Genomic DNA, 14,317 nt, shown 5'->3' with positions numbered 1-14,317 from the left:
AATGTCAATTCCAAAATAAATGCCTGCATAAGGATGTAGCCTTGTTTTTACACGCTGTCTTCAAGTACGTTCTGTTTTTTGATAGACAGAAATTAATATTTGTCCAGAAAATTTATAGGCAGTATCGAATCGCAGTGCATGTCTAGATCTGCGTCAGTTTTCTTCCAAAATCACCTATTCTTCTTCTCCCACTTTAACCCCAAAAAAATTATTGTCAGTTTCCAATTTTTACATCAACTACTCATGTTTTAGTCTCTGAGCTCTAGGTGCAACCAACACGCAGTAGATCATATCAAATTTTGATGCTTCAACCTTTTACTTAGTGTGTTTCAATAATGAATAGCTACCAGAGTTCATTCGGACTCCTAAAATCATAGTGAAATTTTGGAAAAGTGGAAGTAACTACTTATTATTTTAGGTTTCAACGTGAAAATAGAATTGATTTTTGAAAAATTGAATCTAATCTGAACATGTACACTATATTTTATTTGTCATTGCAGTAAAAGTAAATAGAAAAATGTGTGTTTAAAAAATTGTGTTGTTTTTATTTTTTAAGTAAATAAACAAAATTTGTATTTATATCCCTCAATCCGTCATTTAAGGTTTGGCGTGTTTGGTTTTATGGTAGGCAATCAAAGTCACGTCAAAAAACATGAAAAATCAGAAATAACTCAGTCTTATTTTACTTTTACCATGAAAAAAATAGTTAGTTTTTTTTTTTTTTTTTATCAATGTGCCATTGATCCAACATGCTAATAGTGGATTAGTTGTTGACATTTTATGTGAAGTTTTATCTAATACCTCATATATGGCTTATCTTCACTACGTTTAATATATCAGGCTGCTTCAACCATTTTTTAATACATAATTTAATAAATTATATTTTATACGACATATAAAATGAAAGGGATGTAATATTAATTATCTAGGTAAAGCACCATAAGCAAGTGCATGCATGTATTAATAATAATTCCCCAAAGCTTGTTGGCTAAAAACTCGTGGATTGTTTTATGTCTAACAACATAAAAGGAAGAGAAAAGTTGAAGCATCTTAGATGAATTTATTATTTTGCTTTAAAAGGGCGAAAGTGGAATAAACACCGAAAAAATCCTAACACTCAAGTTTATAGATTTTTTTATTTATTTATATGATATTCAATTTTTTCACTTTTACTTTGGGACTTCACCACACATTTACTCCAACTCCAATAAAGTGTACTTGCTACTTAAGCCACCATATGTCCCTATCCTCATGTGAAATAATGTCTTATCTTTCACCTTCTTTTACACTAGAAAACAAGTTGAGTTGAGTAATGTCTGTTTACACAATAACTTGTAAATCCTGCAAGAGATATCCCACCTCTCTCCTTTTGAAACATTATTCACACTGGCTAATAAAACCTGAGTATTATTAATTTGAACTAGATAGAATCTCTTCTTTAATGTTGAAACGAAGAATCTTCAGACAGTGATCACAGATGCAATAAAGTGCTCATCAACATGGTCATTGAAATCCTCTGAGTAAGAGTAAAACCATAATATATATATATAGTGATTTATTTACAAACATGAAAGTTTATTACCTTAAAAAAAAATGGGGTTGGTGTAGTTAATGGTATCCACCTGCTAAAGAGAGGGGTGTGTGGTGTGAGAGTCAATATTACTCGTACTTCTGCCAGCACAGTAACATAGTAATGCACCTCTTTAGGATATAGAGCCTGGACCTGTGTTCCTTAGCTCTTTTGAGGAATCTCTTCTTCAAGCTTGAAGCCTCATCCTCCTCACAGCGACAAACTTGCAGTGTGGAACTTGATGAAGGAGGAGGAGTACTAGAGTAACAGTTATCCATGTGCACCGTGTGCTATGTTTTTGTGAAGAGTAGTGTATGTGTGTAAGAGAACGGAAAGAGAGAGGGGAGAATGAATGAATATGAAAAAATGTGGTGAGGGATATGTGAGAATGGGAAGTGTAGTGTGTGAAGATCGAGCTTATGGACACAACACCACTGTCCAATGGCATTGTGGTCCTGGTACGATCTGACTCACACAGTGGTCCTCCCCACACTCAGTTCTGGGTTCTGGATTCAGTGGATTGGCCCGTGGGAAACCAAGGATCTACTTGGATTGGAATGGATGATGCACAAAAAACAAAATCAATATCATTTCCTTAACATAAATTATTTTTTATGAAGAATGATAATGTGTGTACTGATTCAATCACATAGGATCATTTTTAATTGCTTGACCGTGTTCAACGAATGCCTTTTAAATTCAAAAAATAAAACATGTGATGGTTATTTTGATAGTTCATTTAAAATCATTCAGACATGTAAAACAATCTTAAAACTTTAAATTTTAATTTTCTTATAGGAAATCATGTAGGTGAGATAATTAAAGCCATCTAATTTTTCCCCTTAGTGAACCGTGATCAATACTTGATTACTTGTTACTTTCTAATTAAGGTGTAGCATAAGTAATTAGTCCTATGAAATATTTGTGGAATGAGGAGTTATTCTTAAGGGCTATTTTACTTTTTTGAGAGAGATTTTTTTATGATCCAAAAATATTAGTTTTTGTTATAAATATTAGTAATAGAGATTTTTGAACCCGTAATTTTTTTTCTCCCTTAAGTTTTTCTTTTTAACTATCAAGGTTAATCTTATATCTTTTATTTCTTTAAGAAATTAGTCTTATAACTTTGATTTATGGAGATATTTTGTATTTTAAAAAGAAAAAAAAAACGTATCGATTAAAAAGATGTAAGAGTCCAATTTGTTTAAATTTAAAAAATATTTTTTAGGAAACAAATAAAATTTACTTATTAAAAAAAATTATTTTATAAAAAAAGCTTAAACAAACGTACCTTAAAGTTTAGTTTTGTCCCAATTGATTCTTAAATTTTACCTTTTGTAATTAGGTTATGTTAGATAAAAGTAACTAAAAAGTTAGCTGAAAATTAAAAAACTAATTGATAGCGGAAAGCTGAAAAGTTAGCTTATTAAAATATAAGTATTTGATAAAAATTAATCATTGAATTAATTAAAAAGTGTAAAATAAGAGAAAAATAATAATATCATAATTTATTTTAAAAGTAACAAGGAAAAATATATTGAGGATAAAAGTGGAAAAAATTTTAAAAGCTAGAAGTTAACTTTTTAAAAATGCTATTTCAAGTATCGTTTTAAAAAATATTAAAAGCTACTGAAAAACTATTAAAAAAAATTTGTTTATGGAACAATCAAATGAGTTTTTTAACTAATAAAAAACTTAAAAACTAGCTAAAAATGCATTATCGAACATAACCTAAAAACTTCTGTTAGTTTTTTTTAGCTAGTTTGACTAAACATAATCTAGATCTTCCTATAATATTTTTTGTTTATCTTATTATTCATGATTATTTTGTTGATTTTTATAATAATTCAAATAATGATTTATGATTTAATGAAAGTGTAGAAATGTTTTATTCCAAATTAATTTAATTTGTTAACATTAATTAAAATTTTGTTCTTTGAAAACTATAATATTGTTAACATTTTGCTTTAAAAAGAATAATATAAAAAAATTGTATATGGGTGATTTTAGAAAGAGAGTAATGTTTGCTTTTTTTTTTTCTTTTGCTTCCAAACTTCCTATTTACTTTAAAAAAAAAACTTAATATAAAACCATTCCTACTCATTTGTGGCGGTTGTGATTTTTAGCTTTTGATTTTCAAATGCAATATAAAAAAAACGTGATTGACAAAAATTTTAATTCATTTTCAAAATACTTATACATTTATTTTTTAAAAAAGTTTTATGAATTTAATTTTTTATTTTAAAAACACTTTTACTCTAGGTTGTACGTCACTCAAAATAAACAATTTTATTTTAAATGTATTATATTTATAATTCAAAATAAAAATAAAAAATATAATATAAATTTATTTTTAACTATTAATAATTTTTTATAAATAAAACTAGTGAAATTTGATTTTGAAATTGAAACAAAAGATGACAGTTTAAAATGTATAATTAGAAATATTTGTTTTATTGATAATTTTTTTTATACGTAACAATCAAAACACAAAATTAAGTCACACACTCAAACAATTAACATGTAGGTGTAGGTGATAAACTTTTTTAATAATAGAGAAAAGATCTAAGGTTTTTTGTTTGGAGTGGAATATTCAATTTGAAAAATAGTAGATATGATAATTGAATTGGATAGGAATGAGTAAAGGCAGGTGACACTCCATCCGAATTGGAATAAAAAACCAAAGAAAAGAAAGCTGTCATGGCAATTGGCAAGTGATAATAATAGCAAACTAATTATACGTTTCTTTTCTTCCCCGTCTCAACTCAATTCCATTCTCTTCTCTGAGTCTCAACCTAATTCCCCATTCATCCATCTTTACGTGTTTGTTGGGTATGTCAAAATCCTTTCTTCGACCTTCCTTACTCACACATACACGTTATTATGTTTCGTTTCTAATGTTTCGCTGTTTGAAATTTTCAGATTCCATGGCCAAAAGCTCCTTCAAGCTTGAACATCCCTTGGGTACTCTTTTTCTTCTTAATCTTTTATTTTTAATATTTTCACTCTGATATTTCTATCTGTGGCCTTATTCATGATTCGTTCCGTTGCCACACACAAACACTTAAACTATACTGGCCGCATGTTTTATCTCACAAGGCCCCAACCCTTGTGTTTAGTAGGGTTTGCGCGTAATTAGTACAGTTAAAACCTGTCTCACTTAAATTGTAATGCCAACCTTTGATTCCTGGAATTCAAAATCGATGGCTTTTCGATTCTGTGGAAAAAAAAATAATTATGGCATAGGATAATTCATCTAAATGAAAATCTAATTGATTGGGATTATTTTCTAAGACAATTTCAAAAGGATCTTTTGCTTATTCTCTTTACGAATAGAATACTGAATATGTTTATTTCTTTCTTTTATGCCTGTCTCTATACACCTTATGTTTTCCCCCTAGGACAAATATTTTGTTTCACCCTTTTACGAGTATTGTATTTTCTCTTTATATCTAAGGCATACTTTGCTGCATATTTGTCTTTTTGAACTCCTGAATTGAACTTTTTGATCTTTCCCATGTCAGAAAGAAGACAGGCTGAGTCTGCTCGCATTAGAGACAAGTATCCTGATAGAATACCTGTAAGATTTTTGTATAGATTGTTTGGTTGTTTGCATTTTCTTGAGACACTCTTATTGAGATGCAGTCACTGTGTGCAGGTGATTGTTGAGAAAGCGGAAAGAAGTGACATCCCAGACATCGATAAGAAGAAGTTAGTGATTTTATCTAATTCCACTTACACTGTTGTATTCAAGTATAGTTTTGCTGTCAAATGGGGTATATATATTTTGCTTGAAGTTGGTTGATGCTTTCTGTGAAGATTTTGGGGCTTTCAATTTTTGTTGTCAGTAATAATGTAACAGTAGTGGTGGGTGGTGAAAGTAGAAAATTAGGAAGCCGAGCAACCTCGCAGAATTGATACTTATGAGCAAAGTCAGAACTGATATCCAAATGAGTTAGGAAGGATCCGTTGATGGATTGGAGGCAATTATTATTAAGAGTATATTGACAGAAAATAACTTGGCAATTCTGCATGAGTTCTGTATTAGAAATTGCATGACAGCAGTTATTCATAGGAAATAACTTAATGACGGTTATGTATTAGGATTATATCCAATAGTAGTGTGTGTAATTAGGCAAGTGTGTTGTTCTTTCTGGCCTTGTCAGCTGCTTCTTTCTTTGTTCCCAAGGCATATACTTTATATGCACGTGTGAAGTAATTTCCTTTCTTTTTGGTTGTATTTATAAAAATAATTTTTTAACGTAAATAATTAAATGCTAATCACTTGTATGTAGAATATTATTTTATGAACTAGTTTGCTCCCACTTCATAACTTCATTTTAATAAGATATTTGCCAAAGATTGATATAGCATTGGGTAAGTTAGGCCCCATCAAGTTATGATTCTGTGCATTGGTGAATTCTCACTTGGTTCTGTTTCTGATTCTTTTGTTGTGATGCTGTAGGTACCTTGTCCCAGCGGATTTGACTGTTGGTCAGTTTGTTTATGTTGTCCGTAAAAGGATTAAGGTCAGTGCGGAGAAGGCTATTTTTGTTTTTATCTACAACACTCTACCTCCAACTGGTAAGTAGCCACTACTCAAGCTGAATTATAAATTAATTAAATTATTGTGTTGGCAGTTCTGGCTGTACTTATGAACTGTATCTCTTGTTGCAGCCGCTTTGATGTCTTCTATTTATGAGGAAAATAAGGACGATGATGGGTTTCTTTACATGACATACAGTGGAGAGAACACTTTCGGCTCCCACTAGGGTCCAAATTTATGATATACTCTGTAAATAGATGCTGCAAGATGTAAACTTTCTGCTGTCGATAGTCAATGCCTATCATGTTTATTGCTTATGGTTTACGTATCTATTGAGCAGTTATTTTGCTGCTTTGATTATGTGCATTATCTTTACATTATGGATTTCAATATATGAACTTAGATTTTATGCTCTCAGTTGAATTTTTTTTTTTTAGTGGCGGGCTGAAATTTGTAATTTTGTTTTCTTTTGGTAGTAAGCACTCTAATAAATGAGAGGGGCGCTACTGATACAAATGATAATAATAAAATGGAGTAATCCCCAGTGACTTACTGAGTTTGGTAGTGTGTTTCGGCTCCATAATTGTCACAAAATAGCAATCAACGATTATAGCATTATTGAAAAGCTCTGCTACAAAAGGGCCTAAACCTGTTCAGGTCTATGGCCTGAACTGTGATCTTTTCTTTTCCGACACAATATTGTTGTATTGTTGTCCAGTGACACTGATCAATTGAACTCCGTAATGTTTAATTTCTACTGCCTGACATCCTATCCTTTTTAGAGTTGATTTCTCTGTTCAATTCATGTCCTTGCCAAATTACATTGTTCTTAACAGGGATCAATATTTGTGGCTATTCAAAATGCTATCTATACATTAGACACTGATAAGTTGGGAAAATGTTAAAAGTTTATTCTTTGCCATTTTTTTTGTTCTATCTTCTCTAACTATCTAGGACTATTGTTTCCCAAGACTCACTTAAGAACGCTGCTCCAAACACACTAAAAAAGTTTTTTATTATTAAATACTATACCTTTAAAAAATTGATATTTTTTTATATTTCAAACGATTAAATTGTACATGCACTAAAAAGTAATTGATTTTTTTATTATTATAATTCACGGCTTTAGACACCCACCACAACTTTTGATTTTTTTCATAATTTCCAACATTCGTGACCTACGATATAAGAGATCACTTTGCAGGAATGTGTTCCTATAAAAAAAAATAGTATTATATGTATAAATTTTAAGGAGAAAAAAAAGCTCTTTAATGTTTTACCAATATCAAGTTAAGAATTATTTTAAGCTTTTAATAATCATGGATTGTTAAGCGAAATAATGGCCCAGTATCCTAAAAGAAGTTCTTGACTCTTAGGCTATCAATCATGCAGTGTTGGGCAAAAATAGTGAGACTAATACTAACTTTACATATCATCTTCCTCTAGAATCGGATCGATCTTAACAGACCGAAACACCAAATCATTAGTTAAAAGGAAAAGAAAAAAAGTTACAAAACTGGTATCTGCCATGGTGCTGAATTACAAGTGCACACACACAGTATATCCTCTGGTTTACTTAGATGTACTCTTTCTCTTGCACAGGCTTTTTAACCATTTGACACAATTTGAGGCACTTGCTTTGACTTTGCCGAAACCACCCTTAGAACCTGAATTCTTTTTCTTTCCGGTTTCCTTTTGAGAGATTGTGTCATCATCTTCCATGGCACCAATACCACCAGCACCCCATTGATCAGCCCAACTCGGTGCTTCGCTTGCCATGTTTCCTGATGCCTTTTGCAGCATAAAATAATATTATTAATTCAACTTTGTTAGATCAGATCTCAATCTTTTTTCATTTTAGATATGAGGAGACAAATTATCAATAAATCATTGCCACAGAACAAATCTAGGGATAAGTTTGTAGTCATTTTGATCTTAGGCACACATATTGGAAGAAATTTAAGTACTTGTTTTGAAAATATATTACAACATCAATCGGGCACGTGATCATCAATTCGTATAAATTATTCCAAGACACAACTCATAAAATAAAACTATGGAAAGCTTTCAAATATAGAAATATTTGCCAAGTGTATACGTTGTAAAGTTGAAACAGAAAAGCTTAAAAAGACATTAGTAGTACCTCCAAATCCAAGGACTGAACTGGATTTTGATGCAGAAGATTTGAGAAGCTTGATGGAGGAGTTAAAAGGGACAGAAGGAGTAGTGAACCAAATTCATATATAGCTATAGAGAGAGAGGGCTAGCTAACTAACCATGTTAGATGGCCTGGCCTGTCTATCACCCTCTCCTTGTTACATTGCTTTTTCTTTTATCTTTTTCATAATAGGACGACAACTCACCTATTTGTTTGAGTATTCCCATCTGATTAAGCAAACTATGTGCGGCATCTTTCCTAGTTTATTTTAATTTTAAATACTACTATACTATACATTATCATATAATAGTGGATGGATATTTTGATTACCAATGTGAGTTGCCTTCCCCATTAAGGCTTTGTTCGGCCATTGTATGGTATGGTTGTGAGCCCCTGTCTTAGAAGGCCAAGGGTATTTGTCAATTGTCATCCAACGTTGTTGGACATCACCTTAGCCACTTTAACTAATGCATGGATTTACCCGTCTCTTAATACCTTTTTGGGTTCAATAAATTTTAACACTTATAAAATTTCATATTTGTGTTTTTTTTTTCATCATGAAATTGATGAGAAGTATTTTTCAGTTTTAATTTTTGAAATTTTTTTGATCTATTTTAATCTTGTTTTTTTATTCATCAATGTTGTTAGTCCTTAAAAGGAACTAAACATAGGCAACAAAAGGAAAAAAAAATAAACACACAGGGATTGATCAATAGAAATAAACATGGATAAAAATGAATAAAAACAATAATAAGAACTAAAATCAGAAATCTAATTTTTCATGAGAATCCTAATCTTGTTTAACTGTACTTTTTTTAGAGTCATGTCACAACTGGAGTGAAGACTGGAATAGTGCAAAGTATTTAAAAATGGATTGTCGTCAGTATTTTATTTTAAGTAAAAACATTGAATAGAAAATTACTTTTGTACATAAATTATAATACATCAAGGCATCACCGACACATACATACACAATTTGCTTTACGAAATAATAAAAGAATAAGAAAAAAATCACAGGTATAAAGAAATTGAAGTCAACCGAGAAGTACTACTCACATGAAAATACTCTCTATCAACAAAGAAACAGGAACAAAGTAAATACACAACAACACAAACGTGAAGGGAAAAGTACATGGTTAATATTGAATGATAGGATATATGTTTTCCAGAAATAAAAGTAAAATAATGAAAGGAAAAGAACCTGTGAACAAGTGTTGAGTCTGACGATATACCCTAGAGGGACTGCCAAATTGTGAACTAGAAGGTAGTATTTGCAGTTGCAGGTGATCCATGAGTGATAGAGATTAGAGAGAGGTCTTTTTTTTTTTTTTGTAACTGATCTGAGTCTGCAAGTCTTTTTTATAGTAAAACTGGCTTGCAACTGATTGTTCCATATTTTTCTGTACGTGCAACTGATTTATTTTCTCATATTTTCTTCTCGGATTCTCTGATTTTCGGTTTTTCAAATTTCCACAAATTTTACTTTTTTAAAATTGCATTCGGATATATTCACAAGCCGCATCAAACACTCAATTACTGTTTAATCTCCCATACTTTTGTGAGCAAAAAGAAAAAGAACATATATTTATCAAACTATGATTAGTGGGTGGCCTTTTATAGCTTGAAGGTCCAATAGTCTAGCCAGTATCCTATTTTCTATCTTTAGACACCTAGTATCAGCCTCCTTTATTGATTGTCTTTGCTATTAAGTTCCGAACCTGCTTTCAAAATTTATTTGCATAAACGGAAGGGAAATTGTGTGAACAAATTAAAAAGAAAGAAAGAAACTTATATATACGGGAAGCAGTAAAAAAAAAAATATTTACTCTTAAAAATTGACGTTCTGGGATTCAAGCGGGGACCGAACCCTTTAATTAATTAGATCCCACCAAAGGTCTGCTCTAAATGCTACAATCGAAAAACTTTAAAAAGAAAAAGGAAGGTTTGTCAAAAGAGAGTCAGAGCAGAAAAAGAATAACTCAATAAAGATTACAGGGTAACGTCTTCTGTACGAAGGAGGATGTATTTATTCAACAATAAAGTGAAGCTACGTGAAAACTAATTCGAATTTAAATCTACTCAGCTACAATTAATTATGTTTTTTGTACAGATAATTAATTATGTACTTATCTTTACAGTTTGAGAATGATAATGATTTCTTCTTGAAGATTTTACCATAGGATATTTGGTTTTGTTCAAACCCTTTATATATGATGTAACAAAAAGTGAGACTTAAAAAAAAACCTTTTAGTCAATATATATGATTTTTTATTTTAAAAAATTAATAATAAATAATTTTTTGTTACCACGAACCTCATCGCTTGTTAAACACGTGATAATTTCAAAGAACAAAGAGTTTTGCTATTACCATGAAAAACTGAATCAATTGGCTAAATGTACCACCAAACCAAACATAACATCTATGTACATGTTTTTCTCTTAAAAGAAAAGTTTGGATAAAGGAAATATAATTCCATGCAAAGTTAGGAAAGACTACCACTAACTCCAGCAAAAAATTATAATGAAATTTATATATTACATTTGAGAATCGAATAAGTCACATCTAGTCTGCGAAGGTTCAACCAAAGACGTTATTGAGACATGTTCTTTATTTACTTATTTTCTAGTTACCTACTAATATAAAATTTTCATGATAAAATTTTGTAAGTTATGACTGTATAAAGTTTAAAATATTTTTAAGTAATCCATTTATATATTCAATTATAGGACACTCTCAAAACTATACTATTTTTTATTTTATTGTCCTGGAAATTAGATGTATCGTGTATGTCATTCTTTTCGTAATTTTTTATTCTTTTAAATTTTTTTAAATAATTTATGTCTATCATTTCAAAAATTTAGATATTTTATTATATATCTAAATTTTTTAATTTAAATGAATTATATTCAAGGATAAAATGATAATAAGTTAATTTAAAAACTCAAACGAAACAAATTAAAATTTCAGAGACTTTTTCTTTAAACAAGTAGTGTTTGAATAAGGAATTTTAATTGTGTCGATTTAAATTATTTGGATATTTAAAATTCTTTGTTTAGATAAATTTTATTTTAAATTTCTTAGATTAAAATTGTGCCAACCGAACCTAAGCATGAAGGTTCTGAGAACAACCGAGGAAACGTGGATACCAACGTGATCAAACCTTCAGTTATAGGATTAATGTATTAAGTTGGACCTTCACTTAACGCTCCCGAGAAACTGGTCACACTGACAACCAAGTGTCCAAGTGGATGGAGAAGAAAAGGTTTATGGTGTTGAACAAGAGGGCCCAACCGTCGAAGGACCAAAACCATTGAAACATGATATTGATAAGGTAGACTCGTATCGAGGAAACGAAAACCTTTTTCTTTATTATTAACTGGACAGAGAATCTCCATTCTCACAGATCTATGAAGTCCCTAATAAATCCAGTCAAAGAGGTTCTTACATTACGTTCCTCGGGCGGGCTATCAAAAAACACAAGACTCTCCAAAATGGTGAGCTGTTGGTGCTAATGAATCAGCTGTCCTATTCCCTTCTCTAAAAGTGTGAGTAATCTTGACGGACCAATATCGCAACATCAAATATTGCCCGTATGAGATAAGACCATAATCTGATAGAAAAGAATGAATGCATGTAATGAAGACAGATAAAACAAAACTGTAAGCAAAGAAATGTAGCGATAGCTTCTAAAGCACCTTTTCGGTGATTCAATTGGAAGCTCCAGCTTCTTTGTGAACGAACACCATTTACCTCTCCACCCCAAGCCCCAGTTGAGTAAAAAAAATAGACGGAATATCTATCTACATATTGAACGTTAAAAACACCTAACTCCATTGGCTTACTTAGGCTTTCTGACGGACTTGGATTTCTTCATTTTACGAGATTTATCATCCACACTGGTCCATGTGTATCCCGCAGGAATCTTAAAAGGGTCTGAATCAAATGCCATACATCGTTGTTTATTCGACACGCTATTATTTCGTCTCAGCCACGTTGATGAGCTCGAAGAAGAGCACCTGTTTTCTGCTTTGCTCTGTTCCTCATCTCCTCTGCCTGCCCCTGCGGCACTGAGCAAATGCCTTGGACTGGAGAATGGAGTGTAGAATTGCTCCAGAGGTTGCAGCTCCACGAACTTTGTGAACGTAATCACCACCCTCACTGTAGGGACCACCGGTATAGCCACCTGAACCCACATCCCAATTATTATTTTTACATCAAATCATCGTATGGGCTCCACCGGTCCAAATTCTAATCCCCATAGAGGGATTTTTCAAGTCGGGCCCACAAAAAGACCAGGCCAAAATAAGAATAATAGACTAATAGACAATAGTAAAGCCAAAATAGAATCTGATTTAATTATAAATAAAAAAGACTCAAAAAAATGTGGTTATTCCCATAATGCCCTTACCTTAACGGGGAAAGTTCCCGGCGGGAACGTGGTAGTGAGTAACTCTCTAAGCCTCCTCACTGCTTTGACCTTATTGGCGAGTATGTCGAGTAACGGCAGAAGCTCCTCGGTCTTTAACGGAAACTGCTCCGTTAGCCACACTGACGGCCGTAAGCTTCTAACGTACTCCTTTTCCTTGGTCTGAGTAGGCATGGTCACGCTTCGCGGCTGTGGGGCCGTTACGGACGTTAGGTCGAGGCTTTTCCTTCCCATTGGGACCCACTCTGTCTCTTCTCGAACGAAGCTACTGTGTCTTCTCTTGTCTGGCATTGGGAACCCGAAATTCGGATTCTCCGCAACGAGAAAACCGTCGTCGTCTTCGTCCAGTTCCAACGGCAGCACCTGCTCGCTCCCTGCCACGTCAGACTCGCTGCCGGCCACTTTCCGTGACCGGAAACTGAAAACCACGTTGTGCATTTCGTACACCTTCGCCTTCCACTCTCCCACGCTCTCTGTTTTCTCTTGCCTTCGCCAATTCATTCTGCCTACAAGCTCTGCCTTCGTCACGTCCATGCCAGGACGGTACACGCTAGTCTGCGAGCAGAATCCGGCGAGGTCGGACTCGTTCATCGGTCCTCCGGCGTTCTCGAAGGCGTCGAAGATTTTGCGGTCGTCGCGGTTGAGGACGAGGAGCGAACCGGAGGGGACGTCGTGCGTGTGATCGCCGTCTCCAAGGAAGAGGAAGCTCTGGTCGGCGCGCTGGATCTTGAGGCCGTCGAAGCCGGCGAGAGAGGTGTCAGCGCGGAGGTTGCCGTCTCGCTTCCAGATTTTGTAGGTGTCGGAGGGAGCGATCTTTCCGACGAAGGGAATGAGGGAGCTCTCGAAGTGGAAGGAGATCTCCATGTAGAAGTCACGCATGCGGCGTAGCGCGGCGATGACCCGCGGGAGGCGACGGCGCCACTTGGACCAGGCGTTGCGATGGTGAAGGCGGAGGAGGACGAGCGCGATGTCGGAGGCGCGGCGGCATAGCGCCTCCTGCAAAGCGTTCCAGCCGGCGGAGTTCTGGAGGGAGACGTCGGCGCCGGCGGTGGCGAGGGCGCGGGCGGAAAAAAGGTCGTTGAGTCGGACGGCGAGGTGGAGAGGGGTTTCTCCATAAGGAACGTCGCGGCGGTCGAGGACGAGGGAGATCTGATCGGCGATTTTTTCTTGAGCGAGGGAATCGGATTCTGTTTGAATAAGAGAGGGATCGGGGAGACGAGGGAGTGAGGATATGATTCTGGAGAGGGTGGTGTGGTCGCCCAATGCGACGGCGTAGTGAACTGGACTGTGACCATAATTATCCGGAGGAGCGGTGGACTTGGCCATGTTCCAACGCTCTCGCTTAGTTGCGGAGGAAGGGGTATTTTAGTGAAATGGACACTGTTTAAAGTGCCAAAAGGGCAGTGGCTTGTGCCGGGGGATGAGGTAGCACTTCTCCTTTGGAACTGAGTCCTGTCACTTTGTCTCCTTCCAGGGGCCTCTTTGTCATTTCGTATTCCTTGCTGAAGTTACTTTGCTAGGGAATTATTAAAAGTACTGTTGCAATTGCGGCATGCATTAATGCTATTCGTTTATGTTAATTAATTGGAATCAATGACATCACGCGCTTAGTGGGA

General features: G+C 34.2%; 2 protein-coding genes and 1 long non-coding RNA gene across 5 annotated transcripts; 1 reads left to right on the top strand and 2 right to left on the bottom strand.

Annotated features, from left to right (window-relative positions):
• Positions 1-4,327: 4,327 nt before the first annotated feature.
• LOC100305892 (uncharacterized) lies at positions 4,328-6,533 on the top strand. Of its 2 annotated transcripts, NM_001251394.2 has the most exon segments (6): positions 4,328-4,402; positions 4,493-4,534; positions 5,095-5,150; positions 5,229-5,281; positions 6,036-6,154; positions 6,248-6,533. In NM_001251394.2, coding segments are annotated over 5 exon segments (360 nt in total). In that variant the 5' UTR covers positions 4,328-4,402; positions 4,493-4,497; the 3' UTR covers positions 6,343-6,533.
• Positions 6,534-7,524: 991 nt separating this feature from the next.
• Positions 7,525-9,895, bottom strand: LOC102664518 (uncharacterized). Its single transcript, XR_001385839.3, has 2 exons — positions 8,260-9,895; positions 7,525-7,907 (listed from the first exon to the last, which is right to left on the bottom strand). It is a non-coding gene; the product is annotated as an uncharacterized lncRNA (long non-coding RNA).
• Positions 9,896-11,556: 1,661 nt separating this feature from the next.
• LOC100809631 (ankyrin repeat domain-containing protein 13C) lies at positions 11,557-14,297 on the bottom strand. Of its 2 annotated transcripts, XR_418957.3 has the most exons (3): positions 12,684-14,139; positions 11,971-12,458; positions 11,557-11,885 (listed from the first exon to the last, which is right to left on the bottom strand). XR_418957.3 is itself a non-coding variant. In XM_006600242.2 (2 exons), the coding sequence occupies exons 1-2, from the start codon at positions 14,025-14,027 to the stop codon at positions 12,114-12,116; spliced, it is 1,689 nt and encodes a 562-aa protein (XP_006600305.1). In that variant the 5' UTR covers positions 14,028-14,297; the 3' UTR covers positions 11,871-12,113. The 2 variants fall into 2 exon arrangements, 1 of the variants encoding a protein (XP_006600305.1); XM_006600242.2 differs by having other exon boundaries at positions 11,871-12,458; positions 12,684-14,297.
• Positions 14,298-14,317: the final 20 nt, after the last annotated feature.

The sequence above is a fragment of the Glycine max genome, chromosome 17 (genome assembly GCF_000004515.6).
Source record: "Glycine max cultivar Williams 82 chromosome 17, Glycine_max_v4.0, whole genome shotgun sequence".
NCBI classification, from domain to species: Eukaryota; Viridiplantae; Streptophyta; class Magnoliopsida; order Fabales; family Fabaceae; genus Glycine; species Glycine max.
Note: the sequence above shows the minus strand (reverse complement) of the source record. Positions and strands in the feature narration are given on the sequence as shown.